This window comes from Pagrus pagrus (genome assembly GCF_965226575.1).
Source record: "Pagrus pagrus genome assembly, chromosome: 5".
Classification (NCBI taxonomy): domain Eukaryota; kingdom Metazoa; phylum Chordata; class Actinopteri; order Spariformes; family Sparidae; genus Pagrus; species Pagrus pagrus.
Window position 1 is genome coordinate 31,432,960 of NC_140189.1, and position 15,216 is coordinate 31,448,175.

At 43.8% G+C, this 15,216-nt stretch overlaps 1 protein-coding gene across 2 annotated transcripts; it reads right to left on the minus strand.

The window, feature by feature from the left end:
• Window positions 1-28: 28 nt before the first annotated feature.
• rab11fip5b (RAB11 family interacting protein 5b (class I)) lies at window positions 29-14,973 on the minus strand. 2 transcript variants are annotated; one of them, XM_084353081.1, is made up of 6 exons: window positions 14,017-14,973; window positions 10,136-10,650; window positions 8,692-9,301; window positions 5,393-8,041; window positions 3,077-3,212; window positions 29-1,400 (listed from the first exon to the last, which is right to left on the minus strand). In XM_084353081.1, exons 1-6 carry the CDS (start codon window positions 14,394-14,396, stop codon window positions 1,140-1,142), a joined length of 4,551 nt encoding a protein of 1,516 aa, XP_084209207.1. In that variant the 5' UTR covers window positions 14,397-14,973; the 3' UTR covers window positions 29-1,139. The 2 variants fall into 2 exon arrangements, with proteins under 2 accessions (XP_084209207.1, XP_084209208.1); XM_084353082.1 differs by lacking the exon at window positions 5,393-8,041.
• Between the last annotated feature and the right edge of the window lie 243 nt (window positions 14,974-15,216).

Here is a 15,216-nt window from a genome sequence, read left to right on the forward strand (position 1 = left end):
CTCCAATCAACAACACAAGCACCTTAGAAACGTTGTTCATGTGCACTTTATTTATTACAGTACAGTACTGCGGTCATTGTAAAGCATTGCAAGTAGCTACAGTGGTACTAGAGTGATATTAGAGAATATATTATCATGACAAAAGTATTTATAGAAATAACTTATAATACTCTTACTGCATACTTACTGAAATACTCTTTACTGCATTGATACTTTCATTGTTACTACATTAAAATGTTGCTGTTTCAACGAAAACAAATTGGAAAAATGGAACGAAAGCTAAAAATATATTCAAACATTCTCGCTGTTGTAGCGCGTAACAAGAAAAATCAGAATTATGAACACAGTATTTTTGTAAAAATGAAAAACAAAGATACAAAAATGCAAAACATTAAGTCTTCATCCTCTTCAGGATTTTCAAACATGAACATTGTTTTTTATTTTGCTCATCAGACAATGTTAACGCAGGAACATTTCCTTTTATATTCACATTGCAGCGCAGCATTTCATGATGTGTTGACGTTTTTTTTTGTTTTTTTCAGCATTTCTTAAATTCTTCAAATCTGAAAATATGTGTTGAGCTCAAGTTCACCGTTTTATAAAATAGTTCGAGATGGAAATCTTGCGTCAAAACTGTGTTTTTGTACTTTGACGGCCTTTAAGGTAACTTGAGCTAACATCATATTTTGCCGGAGGAATCGCTTCAACCCCTGAAGAGCACATTAATGCAACTTCCACCAAGTGTTGTTTCTTTTCCAGCCTGTGTTTCATTTTATACACGTGTGAAAGCAGCGAGTTTAAAGTTTAAATTGACAACAGCTGACTACCTAAAATTATTCTAGTAAGCATGGGTAAAATAATCTTTTGCATCCGAAAGCTTGTTCACATTGTTCTGTTTTCTGCTACGTGCCAAATTGGGATAGTAACCAGCATGCATGTTGGGTAATATCGTGTCTACATCAACAAGGCAGTATTAGCAGTGAGAAGACCTGGATGGTTGTGAGATCAGATTGTGTGGCGTATTTCTTGGACTGCCTCTAGAACAATGATTCCCATTCTTAAATAACAGCTCCTGAGGAAACAGCGCTCTAGAGGATCACACATCATTGTAATACACCAAACACGCGGCGACACCGTCGTCACTTGTGTCTAGTGCGCACTTGAAGCAGCGTGGGCGTCTGCTCCATGATCCGCAGTAAAAGATTATCGATGTAGTCCTCCAGGTCTCGGACCTGTAACTTGATCTTTTTCAGCTCGGCCTCACATTTGTACAGCTGCGCCTCCTGCTGCTCGGAGGCCGCCTGCTGCTTCTGCATGTCCATCTCCTGCTGCAGCAGCAGGGAGATCAGCTCCATGTTGGTCAGGTGCTGGTACTGAGCCGAGCGGTCCACTGGCGGCTCCTGCGAGAGAGGGAACAGGAACAGTAGGTTCTCACGGTGAGTTACAAAAGTCTGGGACCACTTGAGAAAGATTGTTTTGCATTGTTTCGATTGTTTTTTTTAATCACAAACAATATAATATCAGCTTAACAGTTTGAGTGAATAGTTGAATCTTTAAAAAATGCTTGAAATTCAGAATATCTCATCCAGTATCCAACGTGTCTCCCTTTTATTCCCCTCCTGACGAGCGGTTTAGAAACTGCTACCTGTCCTCTCAGGACACCTCAGGACACCTCAGGACAGCCTCTTCTGACAGGACTTCTGCTGACTGGAGTCTTCAGGTCTTTATTTAGCTAATTCTGAATCTGTGATGAAGTTATTTAGTTTTGATAATCAATTTTTTTTAATTTACAAATTGATTTAAATCATTTACTGATTTAAACTTTTTAAATGTGAATCTGGTTTCTCCTCTCTGACAGTAAACTGAATATCTGTGCCCCCTTTTGCTGACATTTTCTACAGCGGTATCAATCTTCTAATCTGATTCTCCGCCAGAAAGCAAAAAAGCGTATTTCCAAAAAAATGTCAAAACATTCCTTTTAATGAGAAATATTATCTGGCTGACTGTGGTGTGTCCTGGTGCGTCGTGGAGCGCAGATGGTGAAAAAACCGAGGTGAGTCACTGGAAACAATGAAGTAATCACAACAGCTCTGCTCCCGCAGTGAATTTATGAACGCGAGTGCTCTGCTGGTGTTAATAAATGCTCATGGAAGCATTAAATAGTCTGTGGACCTGACAGCCTTCGTTAATTTAGTACGACATGTTAATAACTTAATTCTTCCGCTGTGTGAACACAGTGTAACTCACAGCATTATGGCTACTTTTTGAACATTGAGTGTGATTTTTTTTTTATCTATTAGCCAGTTGTTGAAAGGTGATATGATGAATGATAATTGCAGTCTGCACAGTCCTCCTTTAATTATTCCCTCACAGCATGAAATTGCAGACATATCACTTTATTTCTTGACGAAGCAGTCCGAGGTTTTGCAGAGGAAGAAGACTAGAAGCATAATTTTAGGACCTGGAAACTCTTATCTGGGTCAAAGTATTATGTCACACTGTAGAGGAGTCATGGGATCAGCATTTCTCTCCCCGGTGTTGAAAGTAACCTCAGTCTAACAGAGCTGGTGGATCGCAGCTGCACACTTCCAGGCAGCGTTGGAGGAAGTATTAAAGTATAATAAAGCATAATGAAGAAAATGAACTTCAAGTATTAAAAGCAGAAGAAACTTCCCTGTGACTGTTATACTGGTTTATTGTATTATTAGATTACTGTTACTCATGCATCAATGAAAAGGAAGCATTTTACAGTTAATTCTTAATATTTTTTTAAGTATTTGAATATCAACCAGTGGCGATTTAATTATAAATTAATTAGCTGATGATTTTCTCCATTAATTGAATGATTATGCCGCCACACGTCATTAAGCCACGCTAGTTCTGTCCACCTGGTTCAGATTAAGTAACTGAAAGGAAAAGCAGCAAATCTTCACCTGAGAAGCTTACGACATAAAATACGTCATTAAATGTCCCACAATTAAACTATAAAGCGCTTACGTGTCTCAAAAACGGCGGTTGCTAACAAGTTTATAAAGGGTTCATGAAGGTGTAGCGTTGTCTCTTTGGCTCACAGTACCTGACTCCTCTCAGGCTCTGCTGGGACCTGCTGGGCGGTGCGTCCAGGGTGGATCGAGTACTTTAACTTCTCCAGAACCGAACGGCCCTCCTTCTTCTCTGATTGGCTTGAGGTTAATGGCTTCACTGGATGAGGTCTGCGAAATAAAGAGGTCAGCACGAGTATTTCAACACAGGTTACATTCACTGCATGTGCATCACTGTCTCTGAGTGACTAATCTTGTGTGGTCAAACGAAGGCAAGTTATTTTATTCCAGCTCACGTAACTGTACCTCAGAGAGTCTGGCCTCCTCACTCTGTGCAGGTAGCGAGCAACATAGAGGAAACATCTGAGCACCATCGACTGTATAGAGTATTAAAAACTGCAGCCATGTGAGTCATCTTGAGGGGAGCACAGGGGTGAATACACCACAACAACAAGGGAGGCAAGCCAAAGTTTACACACAGAAATAGCACAAGAGCCACGATTCAAAAGAAGAAGACGACTTTGTGATCACAGCAGAAAGAAAAGCTGGTTTCTGAGATTACACTTCTCTTTCTTTATTTTCATGATGAGTATTAACGTCTTAAAGGGGGTAATTAACTGGGCTGAGTAACAGGGACATTATGGGACTTTATTGATTTGTCTCTGAGCCGACAGCACATTTTAAATCTAAATCTGAACTTTTCTCTCTCGTCTCTGCTGTAAACAAAAAGATTGTAACAAATACATGAATTAGTTTTCCCTCGAAAAGCTGGAACACAATAAATATCTGTAATTCCTTTAATCATTTAATCCCTCTGCACCCCAGGGTGCTCCTGACTGTCCTCGACTTATTCCTCAGAATACATGATATGCACAGATAACACCCTTTTATTCTAGTACAGTAATACAATATACCGCTAAAGGAGAAATGACAGTTATCTTCCACTCAGAGCTTCACTTAAAATACTAATTTTCCTAAAACTGTGACTTCAGGTATTTTAAGTACACGTAACTTTACCATCTAATTTTATTTTAAGTTCAACGTATGCTTTTTCACTTTTGTTATATAGAGTCTTAGTTAAAGTTAAAAAGGTCATAGTCCGCACCGACAGAAGCTCCTCTCTCCCACAGAAAACACTGCTCCTGAAACGCCTCGTCAGTAGCCCCGCCTTTAATTCTGTGACTTTGTGACATCACACTACCTCACCATGTTACACATTCAGAGAGTTTCTATGCCGAGCGGCTGGTTTGTGCACCTAACAATTGATTTAGCACAGCTGCTCTGTTGTTGTTGTTGGCGGTGTTGGGTCAGGCGTGTGTGAGCGGACCAATCAGAGGAGACTGGGTATTCAGGAGGCGGGCCTTAAAGAGACAGGAGCTAAAACGGAGCGTTGCAGACGGAGAGGGAACACTGTGTGAGAAAACTAATGTATTTTTTTAGCATTGAAGCAAAATCATGAACCTGAATAAAATGTCTCCTTTAAATTAAATTCATGCAGACTTATACACAAATGTTTTTAATTATTTAATTATTACATACGATGTTAAGGGGAACTTCTGCATGAATATAATGTGTCATGAAGTGTGTGATGCATTTCAAACTCTTCTGTCTCTCATGTAATAAATCACACATCTAGTTGTTTAATTCAGGGTCTTGAATATTCATTTCATATTAAACTGAGCCAATAATCAAACAGATTACTGGCTAATATGCTTTAATAATGCAGAGTTAGCTGACAACTTCACATGATTGCACAAGGAAACATGGGTAGCAACAACAATGTTGTGAAAAAATATTTTAAGAATTTATCTTTGCCTATAATATATTGGATTTATGCTAATGTTTATTTACAGACACATTAAATAAATAAAAAAACTTTAACTTAAATAATCAAACAATAATTTGAGCGACTCTTTATGTTGAACTTATTTCATGAAATTAGATGGAACGCTTACATCTACTGAAGCATTTTTAGATGTCAGACTATCTGGAAGTAATCTATCAGGTGGCTGAAGTAGCAGCATGAGAAGCTGATTTTAGGCAGGAAAAAACAACAAAATTACAACAGCCAACAAGAGGCTGGATAATGAGATGAATAACATAAAAATGTGACGCAAAGCCAAGAACAATGCAGCGGGTGTCATCCAAGCACTTTGGATGATGAAAAAACACAGAACTTAAAAAAAAGGCATTCAACATCAAACAAGCCAGGCCAACGAACAGTAATCAAAGCAACCAGAGCAACAAAATTAAAACGTAACTTTTTTTTTGTAAATATATGTGGAAATCTGGTCTGTTATTCAGGTCTACTACAGCCTGTATATGTGGTATCCTAGTGGGAGGATTCTCACCTGCTCTCCTGACGGGGCAGGTTGCTAGCTGGCTGTGTCTCCTCAGGCAAAAGTGAGTGCCGTGCATCGACCAGGGGCTGGTCAGTGGTGGAGGTGGTAGAGTAGGAGAAGGAGGAGGTGTAGGGGGCCACGGCCAGAGTACTGCCGGCTCCGACACCGGGCCCCATGCTTGAGGGATGTAAGGAGGGGCAACAGAAAGGGGAAGGGTGGAGTGTAGATTGTGCATCAGCTGACAGGGAGAGTGCACAAGGGATGGAGGGAGAACAGGGTTCAGGCTCTTGCAAAGATTGCCCAATCTTTGACTCTGAGAGAGTTCTCGAGTTGGGCGCTACTTTGGCGTGGAGGTCTTCGAAACTGATGCATTTTTCTGTAAGACGAGACTTCCGCAGTGAATTAGACTCATTGTGATTCGTTTCTTCTCTGTTGGTGCTCTCTCCTTGCAAATCTGCCTGTTTATTAAAAGTCAGTAAGTTAGAAAGAGCTGATTTAGTGGGCTGGTACGACAGCGGTCCTTCACTGACTGCTGAAATATTTTGAACGAGGGACAACAACTGTTCAAACTCTGCAAAGTCTCCACTTCTGCTCTGGTGGTTTGGGCTGCCACTGCTGTTCTGTCGGGACACTCCTTTGGGTCTAAAACGAGCACTAACCACACCCGGAAATGACTCCTTCTGGTCAAGCTTGCCTATTTTACCCTCTGGATTGCCATTATCATCAAAGTGCTTTTGCGTCTTTTTGAAATCATCCAAACTTCTTGTTAAATCTGCTCTGGATTCAAGATCAAGTGGAACAGATGTTCCACTTTGTGGCGACAGAGCAGCCACCTCTCTTCTGTTCACCCTGGAGGTACCGTGTGGCGCCATGTTATTCAGTTCACATCGACAATCTTGGCAATTGTCGTGGCACACCGGAGAGACTTTGCACAGTTTATTCGATGTTACCTCAAAGGAAGAGTTCATCTCAGGTATGTAGGTGTCCTTCAAAGTGAACATATCCTGAGGTGAGGTCAGGGTCTCCGAATGGTAAGCGGCTATCACTGAAGCTTCTGACGTTTGTGGGAAAGTGCCACCAAAGCTGTTGATGCCTTTGAGAGTATCAGCTACCTCAGACTGGGAAGAGCCATCCGAATCGATAAAACCAAAATCTGAATTATTCACATTCATGTTCAGATCTCCTAAAGTCAAGGAGAAAGACACATTATTGTCAATGCATGAGGTTTCAGGCGGATCAAACTCTGTCTCCTCTTCTGGAGTGGTTGTAATTTCTGGCACCGTTGCATCTGGCTTTGAGGAAGTAGTAGTAGTAGAATTAGTAGATGAGAAGTTCATGAGGTCTGCAACAGATATCTCACTATTGAGAACCATTTTTGGTTCTGAGTTCATAGATGTGATCTTCTTGCCAGATATTCCTTCGTCGTTCAGCATATCTTGTACTGTCGCATCCGGCTTCGAGGAATTAGTACTAGAAGTCGTAGATGGCAAGTTGAAAAGGTCTGCGACAGATATCTCCCTATCAAGAACCATTTTAGGTCCAGAGTTCACAGATGGGACTTTATTTCCAGAATTTTCTTCAGCATTTGCAGACAAACGATGACTGTTCACTCTGGGTTGTCCATAGTTTCCTCTACATGCACGTCCATACAAGTCTTGCTCGAACAACATCCCTCCCCAGCAGTCGGTGTCGTCTTCTAAAGGTTCGTATTTGAACTTTTTCAGCTTTTCTTCAGAGACGAATCCTGGCGATGTAATATTTGCGTAGGGTTGGGAGTTCATGCTGAGGGAGTCCGATGTCTCGCTGCTCGTGTGAGGGTCTGGAGATATACTGTTTCTTTTGCTTTCTCCTTCTCTGCCACGTTGTAACGAGGCCACGCCGGTCTGTGAGAGGAGGTAGGCTTCTTTATGGACAGCTAGCTCTTGACCCCTGTGCAGCCAGCCGTCAGAGTAAAGCTCGTTCACTGGAGTTCGTACGAGTCTCCTCGGGGGCAGAGGTGGGGGCTCTTCTTCACACGTTTGCAACTCTTGTGAGTGATTAACTGGAGGGTAACTATATCGCTGAGATGAAGTCGGACTTATCCTCGGCTGTTTATGAGGAAGACTTCCTTTAGGTGAGTTGAGCCTACTGGAGGCGAAGGCATCAAACGAGTCATCCCATTCTCTCGCACTCCCTGACGCAGAGCAAGGGGCAGAATGGTTCGGGGAGTTAGGCGTGGCTGCTTTAGGTAGTATTGCAGGGAGAGATATCTGTCTAGCTACCGGCCTGGGGCGTTCCCGCCTTATGGAAGTCATATTTGTAGCATTAGCATCATGAGCAGGGCTGGGTGTGCAGGGCTGGGAGGGAAGGGTAGTGTAATGAAAGGGGGATGAGCTAGGAGAGGAGCAAGGTGCAAAGGGAGGGGACCTCTGTGACTCCTCAGCTACCAGCTCCTCAAAAAAGGGGTTGCATTGTGAGGAGAAAGGGTTGGAAGGGGAGAGGGGGGTCGAGGAGGGAGAGGGAGAGGGGGTGAAGGGATTGGTGTCATTGCAGTCGCCAGGTGAGACATGACCGGAGGGGGAGGCAGCGGGAGAGGAGCTCTGAGGGGCTACAGGGGAGCGAGGAGGGAGGGGAGGGGGAACATCTGAGCTGCTTTCTACCTTAGGAGAAATTTCCAGCCTGTAGAGGAAAATAGGGCACAATAGCTTTGCTTAGTTAATGATGTGCCAGGTCACCAAATGGGGAACATCTTTCTTACACAAACAGAGAAGACAACCAAAGTATGAGCTGATATTCCACAACAAAGTGGGACATTTCTGTTATCTAGAAAACTCTAACTAACATCAGTCAGTCAAATGAAAGAATTATGAAAACTGTAACACAAATTTTATCAAAGAAGCCAAAGCACATTTGCAACGTAATCAAGCGAAAAAAAATAAAATAATGCATTGTAGCCACTCAAGACAATTCAAGATCTGCATTGGCAGCTACTCTGCTGGGTGAGCTCGTATCAACATGGAATGATTTTCTGCACATCCTTTAGCGAGAGCATTTTTCTAAACCACAGTGATGTTGCATCTTCGATAGAGAAACGTAGACGCACACTGGTGAAGGAAATGGAGATGCCGGAGTGCCATTTGTGGAAAACATATAGCGTGAGATAATGATGAAGCGTGGTTGGAAAATGGAGAAAAAGTAAAATCCATTTTCAAATAAGCAGGGAGCAGAGCAAACACTGAACTCAAGCCTCCCGTGTGCCTATGGATAGAAAGTGCATTCGTCAGACACTGTGGAGCCCAGAGACGAGCCTGTAAATGACCCCGACTCACCTTGGCTTGTTCTGGGAGTCACCGGAGCCAAACCAGCCTTTGAGCCTCCCCTCAGATGACGGAGCAGCCTGGTTCAGGTCTGACTTAGCTGGGAGGGATTCACTCCTCCCTCCAGAGAATAACGTCATTCTGAGCTTCCTCCCTTTGTCAGGTGAACCCGAAGTCGAAACGGCGCCTGGCATCGCTGCTTGGAAGGGTTGACCTCCTGTCTGAGCTTGTTGAGCCGCGGAAGACGATGCCTGAGCTTCCTTTTCATCCTCCTTTTCCTCTTTCTTCGTCTTGTCAAAGGACCAGCGTCGGCCCTCGGCAAAGGAACCTTTGTCCTCGCCTCTCTTGGTGAGGTTCTGCAGGGAGCGAGACAGCGGGGAGCACTTCTCCAGCAGGACCAGTTTGGACGGATGGGCTGCTGAGCTCTTTGGAGTGGACGGCTCAGAGTCGTAGACGTGGCTCCCATTTATACACAAGGAAGACTTGGACTGAGTCATGGTCGAACCCTTGAGAGACTCCACCGCAGGATTTGACCGAGGGAAGGCTGTTGTGATCTTGCTAGCTTCATCGCTGAAGGCTCGCTTGTGTGTGAGAACCTTTGTTGTGTGCTGGCTGGTGAGCACTGTTGGAAGGAAGGAAGACCTGGGTTAACAAAAAGGAGCTGTTCAAGTCTAGATCTTATCAGGTATATCTGAGAAAACTTTTCAGCAAACTTTTCTTCCAAACGTTTTGCTTTAACGGTAGGATCAGTGGTTCTGCAGAAAGATAGTTGATTGTTGAATCTCATTCCCAGGCTGTCAAATACCGACGCTTTGGGTCGGTATTCGGTCCAAAACAAATCAACAATCAACTATCTTTCTCCAGAACTGCCTTCCCTACGTTTAAATGTGTGGTGAGCTATTCTGGATAAAGACAGTTGATTGTTGAGTCTCATTGACAGATTTGAGACCCAACAGGAAACAATTGTGGTGCGGAACGAGCGATAAACCCAAAACACCAGTATTTGACAACCTGGGCATGAGACAACGAGCTAACGTGTTAGCAAAAGTTTATATACACATCCAGCGACATAAGCGTTCATCAGGAGTCAGGTTTGTGGCTACAGGACCAATGAAAGTCCATTTTCACTCTACTTTTAGCTTTGTTTTGTTTTCCACCTACTCTTGCAGGAAGTGACCCATCCTAAGTCCCGCCCATTTTCGCTCTGTGCTCTAATAACATCTGAGCAAGCTTGATATGTTTGACGTAGTCCGTGGTTATTTACTATATAAGGGCAAAAATCAGAAGCCATACTTCTTCATACATAATCCAGGTGATTGCTGTGGGGAACAGTCTTCCTCTTGCTAGTTTTCCCTAAAGATTAACGCTTTATTTCAATTTTTTATGATGTTTATTTGGATCCTAAATGGATCTTAATTTCTGGGCCCCCCACACATGTAAATAGATTAAACCGTACCTTTTTTAGCTAAATCTGTCTCTCCATAATGGGTGTCCACTCTCACTTTGCTTGTGTAGATGGGAGAGCTGGGAGGGTCTGACAGCAGGTCCAGACTGGGTGGCGGGCCGGTGTTCTCGCTGGACACGCTGCTCTCTGAAGCCAGCGACGAGCACGACCTGCTGTCTGACGACTTGCGCAGCCTTCCTTTGAAGAAATCTTTCATCTTGCTCCTCTTCTCCTCTACCACCTCCACATCTGGCGGCTCCACCATCACTCCGCCCTCCTCGCCGAACCCCTGGGATCCTGACAGGGCGGCGTATCGGCCCGGCACGATGGCAGAGGAAGACTCCATGTCTCCCCTCTTCCTCCCCGTCACACGATCCTTCAGCTTGCCGAACGCAGAGCGGGGTTTGTCCTTCATGGTGAGGTCGAACATGCTGGCTGTCATGTTGTTGCGAGTGAACTGGACCGTTACCTGAAGTTCACCACGCTCCTTCTCCTTTCTCCCCGCCTTGGAGTTGAGCTTGAACCATCTGGAGCCACAGACGAAAAAGGAGACAGTCAATCTTACATTACTGCTTTAAATACACACAATACTTTATCTGGATATCTTCCGCGTAATGCCCTCTGTTTGAAGCACAAATAAGATACTGCATGTGTCATCTGGACAACAGGAAACATTGATTTCCTGTTGGCAGTGCTTTTCCACTTATTACATAATCTGCCTGGAAATGCTGCTCAGGGGATTGTGCTCAAAATCTTCAACAACAAACTGTCTTTAAACGGGCCTCAGAGCCGGATATCACAACCCAAGTTCCACCCGCCGACGTGCACGGACTGGATAAGACTGCATGAAGATTCAACCAATGAAATCTTCCCTCTGCTCCTGCCTCCTGAATCCTTTTGAGCGGACCAGAGAAAGTGATGCAGAGCCAAAACTAACAGCAGGAATTCACTGAGTTTCAGTGAGCGTAGAGAGGGCGGAGAGGCCGCGATCGAAGCCAGATGTGTTGCTTTACTCCGTCCTGCTCATCAGCGTCCGTAGTGGAAATGTTTCACGTGTTACTGCTGCGTCACCTGCAGCACGACTGAGGCCTTTAGATAAAGAGTCAGAGCCGGACACGTGAGCTAAACAAGACACAGATGAAGTTGTAACGACGCATTTAATTTGTATTTAAACCCTTTAAGGTCATCATGTAAAGACTGCTGTGAAATCGGTCATTCTGAATGTTGCAGAAAGTTCAAAACCTTTGTGCATCTGCAGAGTGCCGTTCTGATTAATAATACAGAGAGGGGTTTCTATTATTCAGCCTCACTGCATAACTGGGGTGGACAAAATAATACGTACCACAAACTGAACCCTCCAAAATGAGCATACAGTTGGATCAGCACCTCTTTAAAAAAGCCTTCATGAAGGGAAGATTAGTTGCAGCAGGATGTACCTAATAAACTGGCAATTGAGTGAATGCACAGTATATTTCCTAGTTAAGTTTATCGATCTGAAATTAAAAATGATGATTTTAAACAGCACAATTGGTAATTGTCTTTAAAAGGAGAATATTTTGTGCATAATTTGAAGGGAAAAAGTCACAAATGTCAAGATGAATGGTTTTGTTTACAGGAGGAAAAGACCAGTCATTGTCTTTTTAGATGAAATGAGTCGGCCTTTTTCATTTTTAACAACCATATGAGTCAGCAGAGTTCGTGCCACACAGGAGAAAGTGCTGCTTCAAAATTTAAAAGGCTGTCTGTGGTTTATTTTTATTAAGATAAGTGTTAAAAAGCTTTTCCAACACAAATCTGTGCTATCGAGTCAGTAACCCACGTCTCTCCTTCACCACGTCTCTGCATCTGACTGGAATGTAGCTCTCTGGGTGTCTTTTATTACGTGTAACGAGATATTCTGATGAGAGATTTTGAGTTTTTGCAGTGAGCAAGTTCATAATAACACGTCAGCCTCGTCTGTGAGCAACTTAACGTCAAATCCAATCAACAGTTACTGACACGTGCTAACTTCTCTCTGAGCCTCGTTCACTTGGCTTCAGTGCATCGTTACTCTTACTACTCGGGCTCCTCTGAGTCAGTCGCCGTTTGTTCTGTCCTCAAAGCAGCTTTACATCTGAGGAAGCTCGTCGCTAACAGTCACATCTCCAGGAAAGCTGGTGAACTTCAGTGTCACATTGTATAAATGTCATCTGAGGTTAACTGGCTCGGCCCTGATAAGATAAATCTATTTTAATGTCTCCTTTCTTATCTTTCCTTGAATGAGTGTGTTACTTTTTCTGGTTACTGCTCATTAAAACATTGATTGCAGGAAGTTGCAGGAGGAAACGGCGTCCTGTTAATCAAAAGAAAAAGAGATCTGATTATTTTTTTCTCCTCCACCATTAAATAATAAATATAGATCATACTCAGTGCCGTTGGAGGATGTGCATTGTGCATAAAGATGGAGGCTTTCCGGCTAAAGTCATTACTCGCTCCATAGCGGATCTCATCTTGTTGGTTTGCAGTGCATTGTGGGTGCTGCTGCTGGAGCAGCCTAAAGGAGATGAGTCTGGAGGGGCAGGATTTAATGAGCCTGTGAACACTCAGGATTCAAGTTTTCTGTGTCATCCTGCAACAACATCTGGTTTCACTGGATCCTCGTCCTCTGTGTGAAGGCGAGCGTGACGTCAGCTGCTGAGTTTCAGCTTCTGGACGCTGATCATCAGCTGAGCGGACAAAATCATGAATGGATGAAGACGACCTGCGTCCACCTGACGCTGACTGAACCACCTCACCCTCTGATTCTGAGGTACTCCTACTTTACTCTGTGTCACAGTGGTGGAGAGTAACTAAGTAGATCTACTCAAATATGGTACTTGAGTACAATTTCAAAGTACTTTTACCTCACTTCAGATGTCTGTTTTACAGTGGTGGAAAGTAACTTAGTACATCTACTCAACTTCTGAGCCTGAGTACAATTTTAAGTTACTCTTACTTTACTTGAGTATTTACAGTGGTGGAAAGTAACTAAGTATATCTACTCAAATAGGGTACTTGAGTACAAGTTTGAGGTACTTCTACTCTACCTGAGTACATCTATTTTACAGTGGTGGAGAGTAACTAAGTACATCTACTCAAATATGGTATCTGAGTACAATTTTGAGGTACTTGTACTTTACTTGAGTATGTCTATTTTAAAGTGATGAAAAGTAACTAAGTGGCTTACCTTCACTCGAGTACTGTACTTAAGTACAATCTTGGAGGGAAATATTGTACTTTTACTCTCCTACATGTACTTGATAACTGTAGTTACAAGTTACTTTGCAGAGTTCATGCATCAGAGCACAGCTTCTGATAAATGCTGGATCAGATCGGATTAATTACTCGTTACTTTGCAGGTGCAGATGATTAATACTTGATATGAAGGATGTATTTTTAGAGATCCCAGCAGTATTTAAAGTAGGCTGATTGAAATTAGCTCAACCTTCACCAGGTACAACACAATCAGTAGCCTACTTTACTTTTGGTGCTTTAAAGGGGCACTACGTAGAGAAATTCAAACTCAGAATTTTAATATTTACAATATTAATGAGGTGATAATAAAAACTCAGATGTATTTATTGTTCCCATAACTGAATAAACGAGCTGTTCTCAGAGGAAGATAAGGTCCCAGCACACTGTTTGTTTATATTTGGCGGACCCTGCCACCTTTCTAGCCTCAACGTAAAACAGTATGAAACTGTTTTGTCCTTTAAGGTAAATCCTGCACCTTTAAGTTGTATTTCTACTTCTACCTGCACCACAGCAGATTATCTCTTTAACTCCACTTCACATCCTGGTGTGACATGAAGACCGGACACGTCTCGTGTGTCTCAGGTGCGTGTCATGCGGGCTGGATTAAAAACACGACGTACTCATCTCTTGGACACATTCCCTCCTGAAATATCTTATCGAGCGGGATGATGGTTTGACCGAGAAACACGTCGAGACCGATGAGCACCCGGTGCATGACGGTGAGGACCAGGTCCCCGCTCCCATGGGGGTACGCGCTCCGGCCGCCGTCCTCCAGGATCCCCGGGAGCAGCTCGAAGCAGCACTCCTCGTTCCACTCGGGCACCTCCGCCTTCTCCACCAGCCCGGTGGTGTACTTATCCTTCCCCACCTGGATGATGGTGTAGAGGTAGCGGCTGCCGTGCTTGCCCTTGGTGCGCAGTCCTCTTGCGCGGAGGACGGTGACATTGACATGAGTGGGCACCCATCGCTGGTCATCGTCCAGATCTATCAGTGACATCATCTTGCACCGCTACACACTGGCTGCCTATGTGTCCTTAAGTAATAATGACAATAACAATAATAAAAAATAACAATAGTTTCACTCCTGATCAGCTGATCTGGAGATCATCCCCTCTGCGCTGAGTTCCCCGTGCTGCGCAAAAGCTCCTCTGCAGAATATCTCCAACAAAGTCTCCGGAGCCTTTTCCTCTGAGGGTTTACCCGAGGTCAGCGCTCAGACAGCAGCCCGGGCCTGTGATCCTGCATGAAGCTCCGCATGCCATTCCCAAATTCAATCAATGCAAACCAAGTTAGGCGAGCTGCGTGCTAGAAATCCACCCTCGGGTCCACGCTGCGTGCATGTCGCATCAGTGAGTGGAGCGTCCAGCGTCTGCTCATTGTGTCCACGGCCCGCCCTCCTCCCAGAGCAGCAGGCCCGCATACAGCGAGAGAGATGCCGCAGAATTAAAGAGAAACACCCAACCGAGCCTCGACCAGACCTCAGCCACACACGCAGGCTGGTGTAAGTGTCAGACAGCGGACATGTGAGCGGAGCGGAGCGGCTGGACTCCCGCAGACAATGCGCTCACTGCCCAGAGTTTCTGGGCGGAACCGTGAGGGAGAAGTGAATGTTTTTGTTTTTTTCAGCTCGTCCTGCTCATTTTTTGATTTCAAGAATGAGCCTATTGTTTCCAACCAACACCTCTGAGACGATGCTGAACCACATGAAGAGAGAAAATCTAAAGCGAGCCCATAAAATTATATCTTATTAACGAGACACATTAACTGGATCATGAAATTAATCCACAAATTAAAATTTATAAGCAATTTATTAAAATAGT

What these genes read in the sequence shown, in the direction of transcription:
- rab11fip5b (XM_084353081.1), bottom strand. Translation starts at nt 14,396, where the DNA reads ATGATGTCACTGATAGATCTGGACGATGACCAGCGATGGGTGCCCACT. An exon ending in GACAGATTTAGCTAAAAAAG is followed by an intron (nt 9,302 to 10,135) that starts GTACGGTTTAAT and finishes TCCTTCCAACAG; the next exon opens with TGCTCACCAGCCAGCACACA. An exon ending in GACTCCCAGAACAAGCCAAG is followed by an intron (nt 8,042 to 8,691) that starts GTGAGTCGGGGT and finishes TTTCCTCTACAG; the next exon opens with GCTGGAAATTTCTCCTAAGG.